Below are 24,331 nucleotides of genomic sequence, written 5' to 3'. Positions count from 1 at the left end.
TACTTGCACATTCATCTTCTGCACATCTACCATTCTAGTGTTTAATTGCTATATTGTAATTACTTCTCCACCATGGCCTATTTGTTGCCTTAACTCCCTTATCTTACCTCATTTGCACTCACTGTATATAGACTTTTTGTTTTCTTTTGTTCTACTGTATTATTGACTATGTTTTGTTTATTCCATGTGTAACTCTGTTGTTGTATGTGTCAAATTGCTATGCTTCATCTTGGCCAGGTCGCAGTTGTAAATGCGAACTTGTAATCAACTAGCCTACCTGGTTAAATAAAGGTGTTCTCAACTAGCCTACCTGGTTAAATAAAGGTGTTCTCAACTAGCCTACCTGGTTAAATAAAGGTGTTCTCAACTAGCCTACCTGGTTAAATAAAGGTGTTCTCAACTAGCCTACCTGGTTAAATAAAGGTGAAATAAAAAAACTAAACAAAAACATAATGTATGCATGGTTTTAATTCTGCTTGCACATGTCACAAAATGTTTGAACTTTTCACAGTATATTTGCCCAAAACATTTTTTACATAAGGAATGATTATATGTTTCATAAAGTGGTATAATATAATTAATATTGTTTTACTATGTTACTAAGCCATGGTCCTATGAGGGCTTGTCAACATTAGTGCGCTACATATGGAATATATTTGGGACACAACATTCTTCTATTGGTCTTGTCTATCCACTGTCTGTAGTGGGAGATGGGGGTGCATAAACCAGGCTTCTATTGAGTCATGGTCTTGTCTATCCACTGGCTGTAGTGGGAGATGGTGGTGCATAAACCAGGCTTCTATTGAGTCGTGGTCTTGTCTATCCCACTGGCTGTAGTGGGAGATGGTGGTGCATAAACCAGGCTTCTATTGAGTCATGGTCTTGTCTATCCACTGGCTGTAGTGGGAGATGGGGGTGTATAAACCAGGCTTCTATTGAGTCATGGTCTTGTCTATCCACTGGCTGTAGTGGGAGATGGTTGTGTATAAACCAGGCTTCTTGCTGGATCCACACTTCTTCCCTCCATTTGAAGTGATCCCAACTGCTACACCATTATACAGGAGAGGACCTCCAGAATCACCCTGCAGGATCACACACACACACACACACACACAAACACACACATACACACACACACACACACATTTAATATGAAGGTTCCTCAGACATCTAAAGGTTATTTCTGTCATTACATATATATTTAATTGAACCCATATTTTACGACTTACGTCCACTTAGAACACATTCTCATTTACAGCATTGACCTGAGAAATAGTTACAGGGGAGAGGAGGGGGAATGAATGAGCCAATTATAAATGAAAGTAGAAAATGTTGAGGGATATTGGTTATTTCTGTCTATCTATACATCATCAGGAATTTATCAATGGAAGATTTAGACATATTTATTTAAATAGAGGATGTAGACATATTAATATAAACGGAGGATGTATTCAAATTATTTTAATGGGAGATCTAGACATATTATGTAAATGGGATTTTTATTCAAATTATTTAAATGGTAGATCTAGACATATTATGTAAATGGAGTATTTATTTAAATTAATTTAAATAGAAGATCTAGACATATTAGGTAAATTGAGTAATTATTCTAATTTAAATGGAATACTTATTCAAATTACTTTAAATGGAAGATTTACACTCATTAATGTAATTGCGAAGATGTAGAGATATTAATGTTCATGTAAAATGTAGACATATTCATGTAAATAGAAGATGTAGACATATTAATGTAAATAGATGTAGACATATTAATGTAAATAGATGTAGACATGTTAATGTACATAGATGTAGACATGTTAATGTAAATAGATGTAGACATGTTAATGTAAATAGATGTAGACATATTAATGTAAATAGATGTAGACATGTTAATGTACATAGATGTAGACATATTAATGTAAATAGATGTAGACATGTTAATGTAAATAGATGTAGACATATTAATGTAAATAGATGTAGACATGTTAATGTAAATAGATGTAGACATATTAATGTAAATAGATGTAGACATGTTAATGTAAATAGATGTAGACATATTAATATAAATAGATGTAGACATATTAATGTAAATAGATGTAGACATATTAATGTACATAGATGTAGACATGTTAATGTAAATAGATGTAGACATATTAATGTAAATAGATGTAGACATGTTAATGTAAATAGATGTAGACATGTTAATGTAAATAGATGTAGACATATTCATGTAAATAGATGTAGACATGTTAATGTAAATAGATGTAGACATATTAATGTAAATAGATGTAGACATATTAATATAAATAGATGTAGACATATTAATGTAAATAGATGTAGACATATTAATGTACATAGAAGATGTAGACATATTAATGTAAATAGATGTAGACATATTAATGTAAATAGATGTAGACATATTAATATAAATAGATGTAGACATGTTAATGTAAATAGATGTAGACATGTTAATGTAAATAGATGTAGACATATTAATATAAATAGATGTAGACATGTTAATGTAAATAGATGTAGACATATTAATATAAATAGATGTAGACATATTAATGTACATAGATGTAGACATATTAATGTACATAGAAGATGTAGACATATTAATGTAAATAGATGTAGACATATTAATGTAAATAGATGTAGACATGTTAATGTAAATAGATGTAGACATATTAATATAAATAGATGTAGACATGTTAATGTAAATAGATGTAGACATATTAATGTAAATAGATGTAGACATATTAATATAAATAGATGTAGACATGTTAATGTAAATAGATGTAGACATGTTAATGTAAATAGATGTAGACATATTAATATAAATAGATGTAGACATGTTAATGTAAATAGATGTAGACATATTAATGTAAATAGATGTAGACATATTAATGTAAATAGATGTAGACATATTAATATAAATAGATGTAGACATATTAATGTACATAGATGTAGACATATTAATGTACATAGAAGATGTAGACATATTAATGTAAATAGATGTAGACATATTAATGTAAATAGATGTAGACATATTAATGTAAATAGATGTAGACATATTAATATAAATAGATGTAGACATATTAATGTACATAGATGTAGACATATTAATGTACATAGAAGATGTAGACATATTAATGTAAATAGATGTAGACATATTAATGTAAATAGATGTAGACATATTAATATAAATAGATGTAGACATGTTAATGTAAATAGATGTAGACATATTAATATAAATAGATGTAGACATATTAATGTACATAGATGTAGACATATTAATGTACATAGAAGATGTAGACATATTAATGTAAATAGATGTAGACATATTAATGTAAATAGATGTAGACATATTAATGTAAATAGATGTAGACATATTAATGTAAATAGAAGATGTAGACATGTTAATGTAAATAGATGTAGACATGTTAATATAAATAGATGTAGACATATTAATGTAAATAGATGTAGACATATTAATATAAATAGATGTAGACATATTAATGTAAATAGATGTAGACATATTAATATAAATAGATGTAGACATATTAATATAAATAGATGTAGACATATTAATGTAAATAGATGTAGACATATTAATGTACATAGAAGATGTAGACATATTAATGTAAATAGATGTAGACATATTAATGTAAATAGATGTAGACATATTAATGTAAATAGATGTAGACATGTTAATGTAAATAGATGTAGACATATTAATGTAAATAGATGTAGACATGTTAATGTAAATAGATGTAGACATGTTAATGTAAATAGATGTAGACATGTTAATGTAAATAGATGTAGACATGTTAATGTAAATAGATGTAGACATGTTAATGTAAATAGATGTAGACATGTTAATGTAAATAGATGTAGACATATTAATGTAATAGATGTAGACATGTTAATGTAAATAGATGTAGACATATTAATGTACATAGATGTAGACATATTAATGTAAATAGATGTAGACATATTAATGTAAATAGATGTAGACATGTTAATGTAAATAGATGTAGACATATTAATGTAAATAGATGTAGACATATTATGTAAATAGATGTAGACATATTAATGTAAATAGATGTAGACATATTAATGTACATAGATGTAGACATGTAATGTAAATAGATGTAGACATATTAATGTAAATAGATGTAGACATATTAATGTAAATAGATGTAGACATATTAATGTAAATAGATGTAGACATATTAATGTACATAGATGTAGACATGTTAATGTAAATAGATGTAGACATGTTAATGTAAATAGATGTAGACATATTAATGTAAATAGATGTAGACATATTAATGTAAATAGATGTAGACATATTAATGTACATAGAGATGTAGACATATTCATGTAAATAGATGTAGACATATTAATGTAAATAGATGTAGACATGTTAATGTAAATAGATGTAGACATGTTAATGTACATAGATGTAGACATGTTAATGTAAATAGATGTAGACATATTAATGTAATAGATGTAGACATGTTAATGTACATAGATGTAGACATATTAATGTAAATAGATGTAGACATGTTAATGTAAATAGATGTAGACATGTTAATGTACATAGATGTAGACATGTTAATGTAAATAGATGTAGGACATGTTAATGTAATAGATGTAGACATATTAATGTACATAGATGTAGACATGTTAATGTAAATAGATGTAGACATGTTAATGTAAATAGATGTAGACATATTCATGTTAATGTAAATAGATGTAGACATATTAATGTAAATAGATGTAGACATGTTAATGTAATAGATGTAGACATGTTAATGTAAATAGATGTAGACATATTAATGTACATAGATGTAGACATGTTAATGTAAATAGATGTAGACATATTAATGTACATAGATGTAGACATGTTAATGTAAATAGATGTAGACATGTTAATGTAAATAGATGTAGACATATTAATGTACATAGATGTAGACATGTTAATGTAAATAGATGTAGACATGTTAATGTTAAATAGATGTAGACATATTAATGTTAATGTAAATAGATGTAGACATATTAATGTAAATAGATGTAGACATGTTAATGTAAATAGATGTAGACATGTTAATGTAAATAGATGTAGACATATTAATGTACATAGATGTAGACATGTTAATGTAAATAGATGTAGACATGTTAATGTAAATAGATGTAGACATATTAATGTAAAATAGATGTAGACATATTAATGTACATAGATGTAGACATATTAATGTAAATAGATGTAGACATATTAATGTACATAGATGTAGACATGTTAATGTAAATAGATGTAGACATATTAATGTAAATAGATGTAGACATGTTAATGTAAATAGATGTAGACATGTTAATGTAAATAGATGTAGACATATTAATGTAAATAGATGTAGACATGTTAATGTAAATAGATGTAGACATGTTAATGTAAATAGATGTAGACATGTTAATGTAAATAGATGTAGACATATTAATGTAAATAGATGTAGACATGTTAATGTAAATAGATGTAGACATGTTAATGTAAATAGATGTAGACATGTTAATGTAAATAGATGATGTAGAATATTAATGTAAAATAGATGTAGACATATTAATGTACATAGATGTAGACATGTTAATGTAAATAGATGTAGACATATTAATGTAAATAGAAGATGTAGACATATTAATGTAAATAGATGTAGACATATTAATGTACATAGATGTAGACATGTTAATGTAAATAGATGTAGACATGTTAATGTAAATAGATGTAGACATGTTAATGTTAATAGATGTAGACATATTAATGTACATAGAAGATGTAGACATATTAATGTAAATAGATGTAGACATGTTAATGTAAATAGATGTAGACATGTTAATGTAAATAGATGTAGACATATTAATGTAAATAGATGTAGACATGTTAATGTAAATAGATGTAAACATGTTAATGTAAATAGATGTAGACATATTAATGTAAATAGAAGTAGACATATTAATGTAAATAGATGTAGACATGTTAATGTACATAGATGTAGACATGTTAATGTAAATAGATGTAGACATGTTAATGTAAATAGATGTAGACATATTAATGTAAATAGATGTAGACATGTTAATGTAAATAGATGTAGACATGTTAATGTAAATAGATGTAGACATATTAATATAAATAGATGTAGACATGTTAATGTAAATAGATGTAGACATATTAATATAAATAGATGTAGACATATTAATGTACATAGATGTAGACATATTAATGTACATAGAAGATGTAGACATATTAATGTAAATAGATGTAGACATATTAATGTAAATAGATGTAGACATATTAATGTAAATAGATGTAGACATATTAATATAAATAGATGTAGACATATTAATGTACATAGATGTAGACATATTAATGTACATAGAAGATGTAGACATATTAATGTAAATAGATGTAGACATATTAATATAAATAGATGTAGACATGTTAATGTAAATAGATGTAGACATATTAATATAAATAGATGTAGACATATTAATGTACATAGATGTAGACATATTAATGTACATAGAAGATGTAGACATATTAATGTAAATAGATGTAGACATATTAATGTAAATAGATGTAGACATATTAATGTAAATAGATGTAGACATATTAATGTAAATAGAAGATGTAGACATGTTAATGTAAATAGATGTAGACATGTTAATATAAATAGATGTAGACATATTAATGTAAATAGATGTAGACATATTAATATAAATAGATGTAGACATATTAATGTAAATAGATGTAGACATATTAATATAAATAGATGTAGACATATTAACTATAACTAGATGTAGACATATTAATGTAAATAGGATGTAGAACATATTAATGTACATAGAGATGTAGACCATATTAATGTAAATAGATGTAGAATATTAATGTAAATAGATGTAGACATATTAATGTAAATAGATGTAGACATGTTATGTAAATAGATGTAGACATATTAATGTAAAATAGATGTAGACATGTAATGTAAATAGATGTAGACATGTTAATGTAAATAGATGTAGACATGTTAATGTAAATAGATGTAGACATGTTTAATGTAAATAGATGTAGACATGTTAATGTAAATAGATGTAGACATGTTAATGTAAATAGATGTAGACATATTAATGTAATAGATGTAGACATGTTTATGTAAATAGATGTAGACATATTAATGTACATAGATGTAGACATATTAATGTAAATAGATGTAGACATATTAATGGTAACTAGATGTAGACATGTTAATGTAATAGATGTAAGACATATTAATTAAATGTAAATAGATGTAGACATTATGTAAATAGATGTAGACATATAATGTAAATAGCATGTAGACAGTATATGTAATTATGTAGACATATTAATGTAATAGATGTAACATATTAATGTAAATAGATGTAGACATGTTAATGTAAATAGAATGTAGACATATTAATGTAAATAGATGTAGACATATTAATGTAAATAGATGTAAGACATATTAATGTAACCATAGAAGTGTAGACATATTAATGTAAATAGATGTAGACATATTAATGTAAATAGATGTAGACATTTAATGTAAATAGATGTAGACATGTTAATGTACATAGATGTAGACATGTTAATGTAAATAGATGTAGACATATTAATGTAAATAGATGTAGACATGTTAATGTACATAGATGTAGACATATTAATGTAAATAGATGTAGACATGTTAATGTAAATAGATGTAGACATGTTAATGTAAATAGATGTAGACATATTAATGTACATAGATGTAGACATGTTAATGTAAATAGATGTAGACATGTTAATGTAAATAGATGTAGACATATTAATGTACATAGATGTAGACATGTTAATGTAAATAGATGTAGACATGTTAATGTAAATAGATGTAGACATATTCATGTTAATGTAAATAGATGTAGACATATTAATGTAAATAGATGTAAGACATGTTAATGTAAATAGATGTAGACATGTTAATGTAAAATAGATGTAGACATATTAATGTACATAGAAATGTAGACATGTTAATGTAAATAGATGTAGACATATTAATGTACATAGATGTAGACATGTTAATGTAAATAGATGTAGACATGTTAATGTAAATAGATGTAGACATATTAATGTACATAGATGTAGACATGTTAATGTAATAGATGTAGACATGTTAATGTAAATAGATGTAGACATATTCATGTTAATGTAAATAGATGTAGACATATTAATGTAAATAGATGTAGACATGTTAATGTAAATAGATGTAGACATGTTAATGTAAATAGATGTAGACATATTAATGTACATAGATGTAGACATGTTAATGTAAATAGATGTAGACATGTTAATGTAAATAGATGTAGACATATTAATGTAAATAGATGTAGACATATTAATGTACATAGATGTAGACATATTAATGTAAATAGATGTAGACATATTAATGTACATAGATGTAGACATTTAATGTAAATAGATGTAGACATATTAATGTAAATAGATGTAGACATGTTAATGTAAATAGATGTAGACATGTTAATGTAAATAGATGTAGACATATTAATGTAATAGATGTAGACATGTTAATGTAAATAGATGTAGACATGTTAATGTAAATAGATGTAGACATGTTAATGTAAATAGATGTAGACATATTAATGTAAATAGATGTAGACATGTTAATGTAAATAGATGTAGACATGTTAATGTAAATAGATGTAGACATGTTAATGTAAATAGATGATGTAGACATATTAATGTAAATAGATGTAGACATATTAATGTACATAGATGTAGACATGTTAATGTAAATAGATGTAGACATATTAATGTAAATAGAAGATGTAGACATATTAATGTAAATAGATGTAGACATATTAATGTACATAGATGTAGACATGTTAATGTAAATAGATGTAGACATGTTAATGTAAATAGATGTAGACATGTTAATGTTAATAGATGTAGACATATTAATGTACATAGAAGATGTAGACATATTAATGTAAATAGATGTAGACATGTTAATGTAATAGATGTAGACATGTTAATGTAAATAGATGTAGACATATTAATGTAAATAGATGTAGACATGTTAATGTAAATAGATGTAAACATGTTAATGTAAATAGATGTAGACATATTAATGTAAATAGAAGTAGACATATTAATGTAAATAGATGTAGACATGTTAATGTACATAGATGTAGACATGTTAATGTAAATAGATGTAGACATGTTAATGTAAATAGATGTAGACATATTAATGTAAATAGATGTAGACATATTAATGTAAATAGATGTAGACATGTTAATGTAAATAGATGTAGACATATTAATGTAAATAGATGTAGACATATTAATGTAAATAGATGTAAGACATGTTAATGTAAATAGATGTAGACATATTAATGTAAATAGATGTAGACATATTAATGTAAATAGATGTAGACATATTAATGTAAATAGATGTAGACATGTTAATGTAAATAGATGTAGACATATTAATGTAAATAGATGTAGACATATTAATGTAAATAGATGTAGACATATTAATGTAAATAGATGTAGACATATTAATGTAAATAGATGTAGACATGTTAATGTAAATAGATGTAGACATATTAATGTAAATAGATGTAGACATATTAATGTAAATAGATGTAGACATATTAATGTAAATAGATGTAGACATGTTAATGTAAATAGATGTAGACATATTAATGTAAATAGATGTAGACATGTTAATGTAAATAGATGTAGACATATTAATGTACATAGATGTAGACATGTTAATGTAAATAGATGTAGACATGTTAATGTAAATAGATGTAGACATATTAATATAAATAGATGTAGACATATTAATGTACATAGATGTAGACATATTAATGTAAATAGATGTAGACATATTAATGTACATAGATGTAGACATGTTAATGTAAATAGATGTAGACATGTTAATGTAAATAGATGTAGACATATTCATGTTAATGTAAATAGATGTAGACATATTAATGTAAATAGATGTAGACATGTTAATGTAAATAGATGTAGACATATTAATGTAAATAGATGTAGACATATTAATGTACATAGAAGATGTAGACATATTAATGTACATAGAAGATGTAGACATGTTAATGTAAATAGATGTAGACATGTTAATGTAAATAGATGTAGACATATTAATGTAAATAGATGTAGACATGTTAATGTAAATAGATGTAGACATGTTAATGTAAATAGATGTAGACATATTAATATAAATAGATGTAGACATATTAATGTAAATAGATGTAGACATGTTAATGTAAATAGATGTAGACATGTTAATGTACATAGATGTAGACATGTTAATGTAAATAGATGTAGACATATTAATATAAATAGATGTAGACATATTATGTAAATAGATGTAGACATGTTAATGTAAATAGATGTAGACATGTTAATGTAAATAGAAGATGTAGACATATTAATGTAAATAGATGTAGACATGTTAATGTACATAGATGTAGACATATTAATATAAATAGATGTTAGACATATTAATGTAAATAGATGTAGACATATTAATATAAATAGATGTAGACATATTAATGTAATAGATGTAGACATATTAATGTAAATAGATGTAGACATATTAATATAAATAGAATGTAGACATATTAATGTAATAGATGTAGACATATTAATGTAAATAGATGTAGACATGTTAATGTACATAGATGTAGACATATTAATATAAATAGATGTAGACATATTAATGTAAATAGATGTAGACATATTAATGTAAATAGATGTAGACATATTAATGTAAATAGATGTAGACATGTTAATGTAAATAGATGTAGACATGTTAATGTACATAGATGTAGACATGTTAATGTAAATAGATGTAGACATATTAATGTAAATAGATGTAGACATGTTAATGTAAATAGATGTAGACATATTAATGTAATAGATGTAGACATATTAATGTAAATAGATGTAGACATATTAATGTAAATAGATGTAGACATGTTAATGTAAATAGATGTAGACATATTAAATGTAAATAGATGTAGACATGTTAATGTACATAGATGTAGACATATTAATATAAATAGATGTAGACATATTATGTAAATAGATGTAGACATATTAATGTAAATAGATGTAGACATGTTTAATGTAAATAGATGTAGACATATTAATGTAAATAGATGTAGACATGTTAATGTAAATAGATGTAGACATATTAATATAATAGATGTAGACATATTAATGTACATAGATGTAGACATATTAATATAAATAGATGTAGACATATTAATGTAAATAGATGTAGACATATTAATGTACATAGAAGATGTAGACATATTAATGTAAATAGATGTAGACATATTAATGTAAATAGATGTAGACATATTAATGTACATAGAAGATGTAGCCATATTAATGTAAATAGATGTAGACATATTAATGTAAATAGAAAGATGTAGACATATTAATGTAATAGATGTAGACATATTAATGTAAATAGATGTAGACATGTTAATGTAAATAGATGTAGACATGTTAATGTAAATAGATGTAGACATATTAATGTTAAATAGATGTAGACATATTAATGTACATAGATGTAGACATATTAATGTAAATAGATGTAGACATATTAATGTACATAGATGTAGACATATTAATGTAAATAGATGTAGACATGTTAATGTAAATAGATGTAGACATGTTAATGTAAATAGAAGTAGACATATTCATGTAAATAGAAGATGTAGACATATTAATATAAATAGATGTAGACATATTAATGTAAATAGATGTAGACATATTAATGTAAATAGATGTAGACATATTAATGTACATAGATGTAGACATATTAATGTAAATAGATGTAGACATATTAATGTACATAGATGTAGACATGTTAATGTAAATAGATGTAGACATATTAATGTAAATAGATGTAGACATGTTAATGTAAATAGATGTAGACATGTTAATGTAAATAGATGTAGACATATTAATGTAAATAGATGTAGACATATTAATGTAAATAGATGTAGACATATTAATGTACATAGAAGATGTAGACATATTAATGTACATAGAAGATGTAGACATATTAATGTAAATAGATGTAGACATATTAATGTACATAGAAGATGTAGACATATTAATGTACATAGAAGATGTAGACATATTAATGTAAATAGATGTAGACATATTAATGTACATAGAAGATGTAGACATATTAATGTAAATAGATGTAGACATGTTAATGTAAATAGATGTAGACATGTTAATGTAAATAGATGTAGACATGTTAATGTAAATAGATGTAGACATATTAATGTAAATAGATGTAGACATGTTAATGTAAATAGATGTAGACATGTTAATGTAAATAGATGTAGACATGTTAATGTAAATAGATGATGTAGACATATTAATGTAAATAGATGTAGACATATTAATGTACATAGATGTAGACATGTTAATGTAAATAGATGTAGACATATTAATGTAAATAGAAGATGTAGACATATTAATGTAAATAGATGTAGACATATTAATGTACATAGATGTAGACATGTTAATGTAAATAGATGTAGACATGTTAATGTAATAGATGTAGACATGTTAATGTAATAGATGTAGACATATTAATGTAAATAGATGTAAACATGTTAATGTAAATAGATGTAGAACATATTAATGTAAATAGAAGTAGACATATTAATGTAAATAGATGTAGACATGTTAATGTACATAGATGTAGACATGTTTAATGTAAATAGATGTAGACATGTTAATGTAAATAGATGTAGACATATTAATGTAAATAGATGTAGACATATTAATGTAAATAGATGTAGACATGTTAATGTAAATAGATGTAGACATATTAATGTAAATAGATGTAGACATATTAATGTAAATATGTAGACATGGTTAATGTAAATAGATGTAGACATGTTAATGTAAATAGATGTAGACATGTTAATGTAAATAGATGTAGACATATTAATATAAATAGATGTAGACATATTAATGTAAATAGATGTAGACATGTTAATGTAAATAGATGTAGACATGTTAATGTACATAGATGTAGACATGTTAATGTAAATAGATGTAGACATATTAATATAATAGATGTAGACATATTAATGTAAATAGATGTAGACATGTTAATGTAAATAGATGTAGACATGTTAATGTAAATAGAAGATGTAGACATATTAATGTAAATAGATGTAGACATGTTAATGTACATAGATGTTAGACATATTAATATAATAGTGTAGACATATTAATGTAAATAGATGTAGACATATTAATATAAATAGATGTAGACATATTAATGTAAATAGATGTAGACATATTAATGTAAATAATGTAGACATATTAATATAAATAGATGTAGACATATTAATGTAAATAGATGTAGACATATTAATGTAAATAGATGTAGACATGTTAATGTACATAGATGTAGACATATTAATATAAATAGATGTAGACATATTAATGTAAATAGATGTAGACATATTAATGTAAATAGATGTAGACCATATTAATGTAATAGATGTAGACATGTTAATGTAAATAGATGTAGACATGTTAATGTACATAGATGTAGACATGTTAATGTAAATAGATGTAGACATATTAATGTAAATAGATGTAGACATGTTAATGTAATAGATGTAGACATATTAATGTAAATAGATGTAGACATATAATGTAAATAGATGTAGACATATTAATGTAAATAGATGTAGACATGTTAATGTAAATAGATGTAGACATATTAATGTAAATAGATGTAGACATGTTAATGTACATAGATGTAGACATATTAATATAAATAGATGTAGACATATTAATGTAAATAGATGTAGACATATTAATGTAAATAGATGTAGACATGTTAATGTAAATAGATGTAGACATATTAATGTAAATAGATGTAGACATGTTAAATGTAAATAGATGTAGACATATTAATATAAATAGATGTAGACATATTAATTGTACATAGATGTAGACATATTATATAAATAGATGTAGACATATTAATGTAAATAGATGTAGACATGTTAATGTAAATAGATGTAGACATATTAATGTAAATAGATGTAGACATGTTAATGTAAATAGATGTAGACATGTTAATGTAAATAGATGTAGACGTATTCATGTTAATGTAAATAGATGTAGACATATTAATGTAAATAGATTGTAGACATGTTAATGTAAATAGATGTAGACATGTTAATGTAAATAGATGTAGACATATTAATGTAATAGATGTAGACATATTAATGTAAATAGATGTAGACATATTAATGTAAATAGATGTAGACATGTTAATGTAAATAGATGTAGACATATTAATGTAAATAGATGTAGACATAATTAATGTAATAGATGTAGACATATTAATGTAAATCAGATGTAGACATATTAATGTTAAATAGATGTAGACATATTAATGTAAATAGATGTAGACATGTTAATGTACATAGATGTAGACATATTAATGTAAATAGATGTAGACATGTTAATGAAAATAGATGTAGACATATTATTAAAGATGTAGACATATTAATGTAAATAGATGTAGACATGTAATGTAAATAGATGTAGACATGTTAATGTAAATAGATGTAGACATATTAATGTAAATAGATGTAGACATATTAATGTAAATAGATGTAGACATATTAATGTAAATAGATGTAGACATATTAATGTAAATAGATGTAGACATATTAATGTAAATAGATGTAGACATGTTAATGTAAATAGATTGTAGACATATTAATATAAATAGATGTAGACATATTAATGTAAATAGATGTAGACATATTCATGTTAATGTAAAATGTAGACATATTAATGTAAATAGATGTAGACATATTAATATAAATAGATGTAGACATATTCATGTTAATGTAAAATGTAGACATATTTATGTAAATAGATGTAGACATATTAATGTACATAGAAGATGTAGACATATTAATGTAATAGATGTAGACATATTAATGTAAATAGAAGATGTAGACATATTCATGTAAATAGAAGATGTAGACATATTAATGTAATAGAAGATGTAGACATATTAATGTAAATAGATGTAGACATATTAATGTAAATAGAAGATGTAGACATATTCATGTAAATAGAAGATGTAGACATATTAATGTAAATAGATGTAGACATATTAATGTAAATAGATGTAGACATATTCATGTAAATAGATGTAGACATATTCATGTAAATAGATGTAGACATATTAATGTAAATAGATGTAGACATATTAATGTAAATAGATGTAGACATATTCATGTAAATAGAAGATGTAGACATATTCATGTAAATAGATGTAGACATATTAATGTAAATAGATGTAGACATATTCATGTAAATAGAAGATGTAGACATATTCATGTAAATAGAAGATGTAGACATATCATGTAAATAGAAGATGTAGACATATTAATGTAAATAGATGTAGACATATTAATGTAAATAGATGTAGACATGTTAATGTAAATAGATGTAGACATATTAATGTAAATAGATGTAGACATATTAATGTAAATAGATGTAGACATATTAATGTAAATAGATGTAGACATGTTAATGTAAATAGATGTAGACATATTCATGTTAATGTAAATAGATGTAGACATATTAATGTAAATAGATGTAGACATATTAATGTAAATAGATGTAGACATATTAATGTAAATAGATGTAGACATATTAATGTACATAGAAGATGTAGACATATTAATGTAAATAGATGTAGACATGTTAATGTACATAGATGTAGACATATTAATGTAAATAGATGTAGACATGTTTAATGTACATAGAAGATGTAGCCATGTTATGTACATAGAAGATGTAGACATATTAATGTAAATAGATGTAGACATATTAATGTAAATAGATGTAGACATATTAATGTAAATAGATGTAGACATATTAATGTAAATAGATGTAGACATATTAATGTAAATAGATGTAGACATATTAATGTAAATAGATGTAGACATGTTAATGTACATAGATGTAGACATGTTAATGTAAATAGATGTAGACATATTAATGTAAATAGATGTAGACATGTTAATGTAAATAGATGTAGACATGTTAATGTAAATAGATGTAGACATATTAATGTAAATAGATGTAGACATGTTAATGTAAATAGATGTAGACATATTCATGTTAATGTAAATAGATGTAGACATATTAATGTAAATAGATGTAGACATGTTAATGTAAATAGATGTAGACATATTAATGTAAATAGATGTAGACATGTTAATGTAAATAGATGTAGACATATTAATGTACATAGATGTAGACATGTTAATGTACATAGAAGATGTAGACATATTAATGTACATAGAAGATGTAGACATATTAATGTAAATAGATGTAGACATATTAATGTAAATAGATGTAGACATATTAATGTAAATAGATGTAGACATATTAATGTACATAGATGTAGACATGTTAATGTAAATAGATGTAGACATATTAATGTAAATAGATGTAGACATATTAATGTAAATAGATGTAGACATGTTAATGTAAATAGATGTAGACATATTAATGTAAATAGATGTAGACATGTTAATGTAAATAGATGTAGACATATTAATGTAAATAGATGTAGACATGTTAATGTAAATAGATGTAGACATATTAATGTAAATAGATGTAGACATGTTAATGTAAATAGATGTAGACATATTAATGTAAATAGATGTAGACATGTTAATGTAAATAGATGTAGACATATTAATGTAAATAGATGTAGACATGTTAATGTAAATAGATGTAGACATATTAATGTACATAGATGTAGACATGTTAATGTAAATAGAAGTAGACATGTTAATGTAAATAGAAGTAGACATGTTAATGTAAATAGATGTAGACATGTTAATGTAAATAGATGTAGACATATTAATGTAAATAGATGTAGACATGTTAATGTAAATAGATGTAGACATATTAATGTAAATAGATGTAGACATGTTAATGTAAATAGATGTAGACATGTTAATGTAAATAGATGTAGACATATTAATGTAAATAGATGTAGACATATTAATGTAAATAGATGTAGACATATTCATGTTAATGTAAATAGATGTAGACATGTTAATGTAAATAGATGTAGACATATTAATGTAAATAGATGTAGACATGTTAATGTAAATAGATGTAGACATGTTAATGTAAATAGATGTAGACATATTAATGTAAATAGATGTAGACATATTAATGTACATAGAAGATGTAGACATATTAATGTACATAGAAGATGTAGACATATTAATGTAAATAGATGTAGACATATTAATGTAAATAGATGTAGACATATTAATGTAAATAGATGTAGACATATTCATGTTAATGTAAATAGATGTAGACATATTCATGTTAATGTAAATAGATGTAGACATATTAATGTAAATAGATGTAGACATATTAATGTAAATAGATGTAGACATATTAATGTAAATAGATGTAGACATATTAATGTAAATAGATGTAGACATATTAATGTAAATAGATGTAGACATATTAATGTAAATAGATGTAGACATGTTAATGTAAATAGATGTAGACATATTAATGTACATAGAAGATGTAGACATATTAATGTAAATAGATGTAGACATATTAATGTAAATAGATGTAGACATGTTAATGTAAATAGATGTAGACATATTAATGTAATAGATGTAGACATATTAATGTAAATAGATGTAGACATATTAATGTAAATAGATGTAGACATATTAATGTAAATAGATGTAGACATATTAATGTAAATAGATGTAGACATGTTAATGTAAATAGATGTAGACATGTTAATGTAAATAGATGTAGACATATTAATGTAAATAGATGTAGACATGTTAATGTAAATAGATGTAGACATATTAATGTAAATAGATGTAGACATGTTAATGTAAATAGATGTAAACATATTAATGTAAATAGATGTAGACATATTAATGTAAATAGATGTAGACATATTAATGTAAATAGATGTAGACATATTAATGTAAATAGATGTAGACATATTAATGTAAATAGATGTAGACATGTTAATGTAAATAGATGTAGACATATTAATGTAAATAGATGTAGACATATTCATGTTAATGTAAATAGATGTAGACATATTAATGTAAATAGATGTAGACATGTTAATGTAAATAGATGTAGACATATTAATGTAAATAGATGTAGACATATTCATGTTAATGTAAATAGATGTAGACATATTAATGTAAATAGATGTAGACATATTCATGTTAATGTAAATAGATGTAGACATATTAATGTAAATAGATGTAGACATATTAATGTAAATAGATGTAGACATATTAATGTACATAGATGTAGACATATTAATGTAAATAGATGTAGACATATTAATGTACATAGATGTAGACATATTAATGTAAATAGATGTAGACATATTAATGTAAATAGATGTAGACATATTAATGTACATAGAAGATGTAGACATATTAATGTAAATAGATGTAGACATATTAATGTAAATAGATGTAGACATATTAATGTAAATAGATGTAGACATGTTAATGTAAATAGATGTAGACATATTAATGTAAATAGATGTAGACATATTAATGTAAATAGATGTAGACATGTTAATGTAAATAGATGTAGACATGTTAATGTAAATAGATGTAGACATGTTAATGTAAATAGATGTAGACATGTTAATGTAAATAGATGTAGACATGTTAATGTAAATAGATGTAGACATGTTAATGTAAATAGATGTAGACATATTAATGTAAATAGATGTAGACATGTTAATGTAAATAGATGTAGACATGTTAATGTAAATAGAAGATGTAGACATATTAATGTAAATAGATGTAGACATATTAATGTAAATAGATGTAGACATGTTAATGTAAATAGAAGATGTAGACATATTAATGTAAATAGATGTAGACATATTAATGTAAATAGAAGATGTAGACATATTAATGTAAATAGATGTAGACATATTAATGTAAATAGATGTAGACATATTAATGTAAATAGATGTAGACATATTAATGTAAATAGATGTAGACATATTAATGTAAATAGATGTAGACATGTTAATGTAAATAGAAGATGTAGACATATTAATGTAAATAGATGTAGACATATTAATGTAAATAGAAGATGTAGACATATTAATGTAAATAGATGTAGACATATTAATGTAAATAGATGTAGACATGTTAATGTAAATAGATGTAGACATGTTAATGTAAATAGATGTAGACATGTTAATGTAAATAGATGTAGACATGTTAATGTAAATAGATGTAGACATGTTAATGTAAATAGATGTAGACATGTTAATGTAAATAGATGTAGACATATTCATGTTAATGTAAATAGATGTAGACATGTTAATGTAAATAGATGTAGACATGTTAATGTAAATAGATGTAGACATATTCATATTAATGTAAATAGATGTAGACATATTAATGTAAATAGATGTAGACATATTAATGTAAATAGATGTAGACATGTTAATGTAAATAGATGTAGACATATTCATATTAATGTAAATAGATGTAGACATATTAATGTAAATAGATGTAGACATATTAATGTAAATAGATGTAGACATATTCATATTAATGTAAATAGATGTAGACATGTTAATGTAAATAGATGTAGACATATTAATGTAAATAGATGTAGACATGTTAATGTAAATAGATGTAGACATATTCATATTAATGTAAATAGATGTAGACATATTAATGTAAATAGATGTAGACATGTTAATGTAAATAGATGTAGACATATTAATGTAAATAGATGTAGACATGTTAATGTAAATAGATGTAGACATATTAATGTAAATAGATGTAGACATATTAATGTAAATAGATGTAGACATATTAATGTAAATAGATGTAGACATATTCATGTTAATGTAAATAGATGTAGACATATTAATGTAAATAGATGTAGACATATTAATGTAAATAGATGTAGACATATTCATGTTAATGTAAATAGATGTAGACATATTAATGTAAATAGATGTAGACATATTCATGTTAATGTAAATAGATGTAGACATATTAATGTAAATAGATGTAGACATATTAATGTAAATAGATGTAGACATATTAATGTACATAGATGTAGACATATTAATGTAAATAGATGTAGACATATTAATGTAAATAGATGTAGACATGTTAATGTAAATAGATGTAGACATGTTAATGTAAATAGATGTAGACATATTAATGTAAATAGATGTAGACATGTTAATGTAAATAGATGTAGACATGTTAATGTAAATAGATGTAGACATATTAATGTAAATAGATGTAGACATGTTAATGTAAATAGATGTAGACATATTCATGTTAATGTAAATAGATGTAGACATATTAATGTAAATAGATGTAGACATGTTAATGTAAATAGATGTAGACATATTAATGTAAATAGATGTAGACATGTTAATGTAAATAGATGTAGACATATTAATGTACATAGATGTAGACATGTTAATGTACATAGAAGATGTAGACATATTAATGTACATAGAAGATGTAGACATATTAATGTAAATAGATGTAGACATATTAATGTAAATAGATGTAGACATATTAATGTAAATAGATGTAGACATATTAATGTAAATAGATGTAGACATGTTAATGTAAATAGATGTAGACATATTAATGTAAATAGATGTAGACATATTAATGTAAATAGATGTAGACATGTTAATGTAAATAGATGTAGACATATTAATGTAAATAGATGTAGACATGTTAATGTAAATAGATGTAGACATATTAATGTAAATAGATGTAGACATGTTAATGTAAATAGATGTAGACATATTAATGTAAATAGATGTAGACATGTTAATGTAAATAGATGTAGACATATTAATGTAAATAGATGTAGACATGTTAATGTAAATAGATGTAGACATATTAATGTAAATAGATGTAGACATGTTAATGTAAATAGATGTAGACATATTAATGTACATAGATGTAGACATGTTAATGTAAATAGAAGTAGACATGTTAATGTAAATAGATGTAGACATGTTAATGTAAATAGATGTAGACATATTAATGTAAATAGATGTAGACATATTAATGTAAATAGATGTAGACATATTCATGTTAATGTAAATAGATGTAGACATATTAATGTAAATAGATGTAGACATATTCATGTTAATGTAAATAGATGTAGACATATTAATGTAAATAGATGTAGACATATTAATGTAAATAGATGTAGACATATTAATGTACATAGATGTAGACATATTAATGTAAATAGATGTAGACATATTAATGTAAATAGATGTAGACATGTTAATGTAAATAGATGTAGACATGTTAATGTAAATAGATGTAGACATATTAATGTAAATAGATGTAGACATGTTAATGTAAATAGATGTAGACATGTTAATGTAAATAGATGTAGACATATTAATGTAAATAGATGTAGACATGTTAATGTAAATAGATGTAGACATATTCATGTTAATGTAAATAGATGTAGACATATTAATGTAAATAGATGTAGACATGTTAATGTAAATAGATGTAGACATATTAATGTAAATAGATGTAGACATGTTAATGTAAATAGATGTAGACATATTAATGTAAATAGATGTAGACATGTTAATGTAAATAGATGTAGACATATTAATGTACATAGAAGATGTAGACATATTAATGTAAATAGATGTAGACATATTAATGTAAATAGATGTAGACATATTAATGTAAATAGATGTAGACATATTAATGTAAATAGATGTAGACATGTTAATGTAAATAGATGTAGACATATTAATGTAAATAGATGTAGACATATTAATGTAAATAGATGTAGACATGTTAATGTAAATAGATGTAGACATATTAATGTAAATAGATGTAGACATGTTAATGTAAATAGATGTAGACATATTAATGTAAATAGATGTAGACATGTTAATGTAAATAGATGTAGACATATTAATGTAAATAGATGTAGACATGTTAATGTAAATAGATGTAGACATATTAATGTAAATAGATGTAGACATGTTAATGTAAATAGATGTAGACATATTAATGTAAATAGATGTAGACATGTTAATGTAAATAGATGTAGACATATTAATGTACATAGATGTAGACATGTTAATGTAAATAGAAGTAGACATGTTAATGTAAATAGATGTAGACATGTTAATGTAAATAGATGTAGACATATTAATGTAAATAGATGTAGACATATTAATGTAAATAGATGTAGACATATTCATGTTAATGTAAATAGAAGTAGACATGTTAATGTAAATAGAAGTAGACATGTTAATGTAAATAGATGTAGACATATTAATGTAAATAGATGTAGACATATTAATGTAAATAGATGTAGACATATTCATGTTAATGTAAATAGATGTAGACATGTTAATGTAAATAGATGTAGACATATTAATGTAAATAGATGTAGACATGTTAATGTAAATAGATGTAGACATGTTAATGTAAATAGATGTAGACATATTAATGTAAATAGATGTAGACATATTAATGTACATAGAAGATGTAGACATATTAATGTACATAGAAGATGTAGACATATTAATGTAAATAGATGTAGACATATTAATGTAAATAGATGTAGACATATTAATGTAAATAGATGTAGACATATTAATGTAAATAGATGTAGACATATTAATGTAAATAGATGTAGACATATTAATGTAAATAGATGTAGACATATTAATGTAAATAGATGTAGACATATTAATGTAAATAGATGTAGACATATTAATGTAAATAGATGTAGACATGTTAATGTAAATAGATGTAGACATGTTAATGTAAATAGATGTAGACATATTAATGTAAATAGATGTAGACATGTTAATGTAAATAGATGTAGACATATTAATGTAAATAGATGTAGACATGTTAATGTAAATAGATGTAAACATATTAATGTAAATAGATGTAGACATATTAATGTAAATAGATGTAGACATATTAATGTAAATAGATGTAGACATATTAATGTAAATAGATGTAGACATATTAATGTAAATAGATGTAGACATATTAATGTAAATAGATGTAGACATATTAATGTAAATAGATGTAGACATATTAAATGTAAATAGATGTAGACATATTAATGTAAATAGATGTAGACATGTTAATGTAAATAGATGTAGACATATTAATGTAAATAGATGTAGACATATTAATGTAAATAGATGTAGACATATTAATGTAAATAGATGTAGACATATTATGTTAATGTAAATAGATGTAGACATGTTAATGTAAATAGATGTAGACATATTAATGTAAATAGATGTAGACATATTAATGTAAATAGATGTAGACATATTAATGTAAATAGATGTAGACATATTAATGTAAATAGATGTAGACATATTAATGTAAATAGATGTAGACATATTAATGTAAATAGATGTAGACATATTAATGTAAATAGATGTAGACATATTAATGTAAATAGATGTAGACATATTAATGTAAATAGATGTAGACATATTAATGTAAATAGATGTAGACATGTTAATGTAAATAGATGTAGACATATTAATGTAAATAGATGTAGACATATTAATGTAAATAGATGTAGACATATTAATGTAAATAGATGTAGACATGTTAATGTAAATAGATGTAGACATATTAATGTAAATAGATGTAGACATATTAATGTAAATAGATGTAGACATATTAATGTAAATAGATGTAGACATGTTAATGTAAATAGATGTAGACATATTAATGTAAATAGATGTAGACATATTAATGTAAATAGATGTAGACATATTAATGTACATAGATGTAGACATATTAATGTAAATAGATGTAGACATATTAATGTAAATAGATGTAGACATATTAATGTAAATAGATGTAGACATATTAATGTAAATAGATGTAGACATATTAATGTAATAGAAGATGTAGACATATTAATGTAAATAGATGTAGACATATTAATGTAAATAGATGTAGACATATTAATGTAAATAGATGTAGACATGTTAATGTAAATAGATGTAGACATATTAATGTAAATAGATGTAGACATATTAATGTAAATAGATGTAGACATGTTAATGTAAATAGATGTAGACATGTT

The 24,331-nt window shown here is 23.7% G+C and overlaps 1 protein-coding gene across 2 annotated transcripts in view; it reads right to left on the bottom strand.

Annotated features, from left to right (window-relative positions):
- Nucleotides 1–450: 450 nt before the first annotated feature.
- The window catches only part of cfd (complement factor D (adipsin)), a 36,615-nt gene continuing 12,734 nt past the window's right edge, over nucleotides 451–24,331 (bottom strand). Inside the window, exons 5-6 of one of the 2 annotated variants that reach the window (XM_031829411.1) lie at nucleotides 926–1,082; nucleotides 451–726 (exon numbers count right to left, since the gene is read on the bottom strand). In XM_031829411.1, the coding sequence (XP_031685271.1) occupies nucleotides 933–1,082 (150 nt within the window). In that variant the 3' untranslated portion in view covers nucleotides 451–726; nucleotides 926–932. Of the gene's footprint in view, nucleotides 1,083–24,331 lie in introns of both variants that reach the window. The other variant, XM_031829412.1, reaches the window with a different exon arrangement.

The sequence above is a fragment of the Oncorhynchus kisutch genome, linkage group LG7 (assembly GCF_002021735.2).
Source record: "Oncorhynchus kisutch isolate 150728-3 linkage group LG7, Okis_V2, whole genome shotgun sequence".
Classification (NCBI taxonomy): domain Eukaryota; kingdom Metazoa; phylum Chordata; class Actinopteri; order Salmoniformes; family Salmonidae; genus Oncorhynchus; species Oncorhynchus kisutch.
The sequence above is the reverse complement of the archived record's forward strand: the minus strand, read 5'-3'. Positions and strand labels throughout refer to the sequence as shown.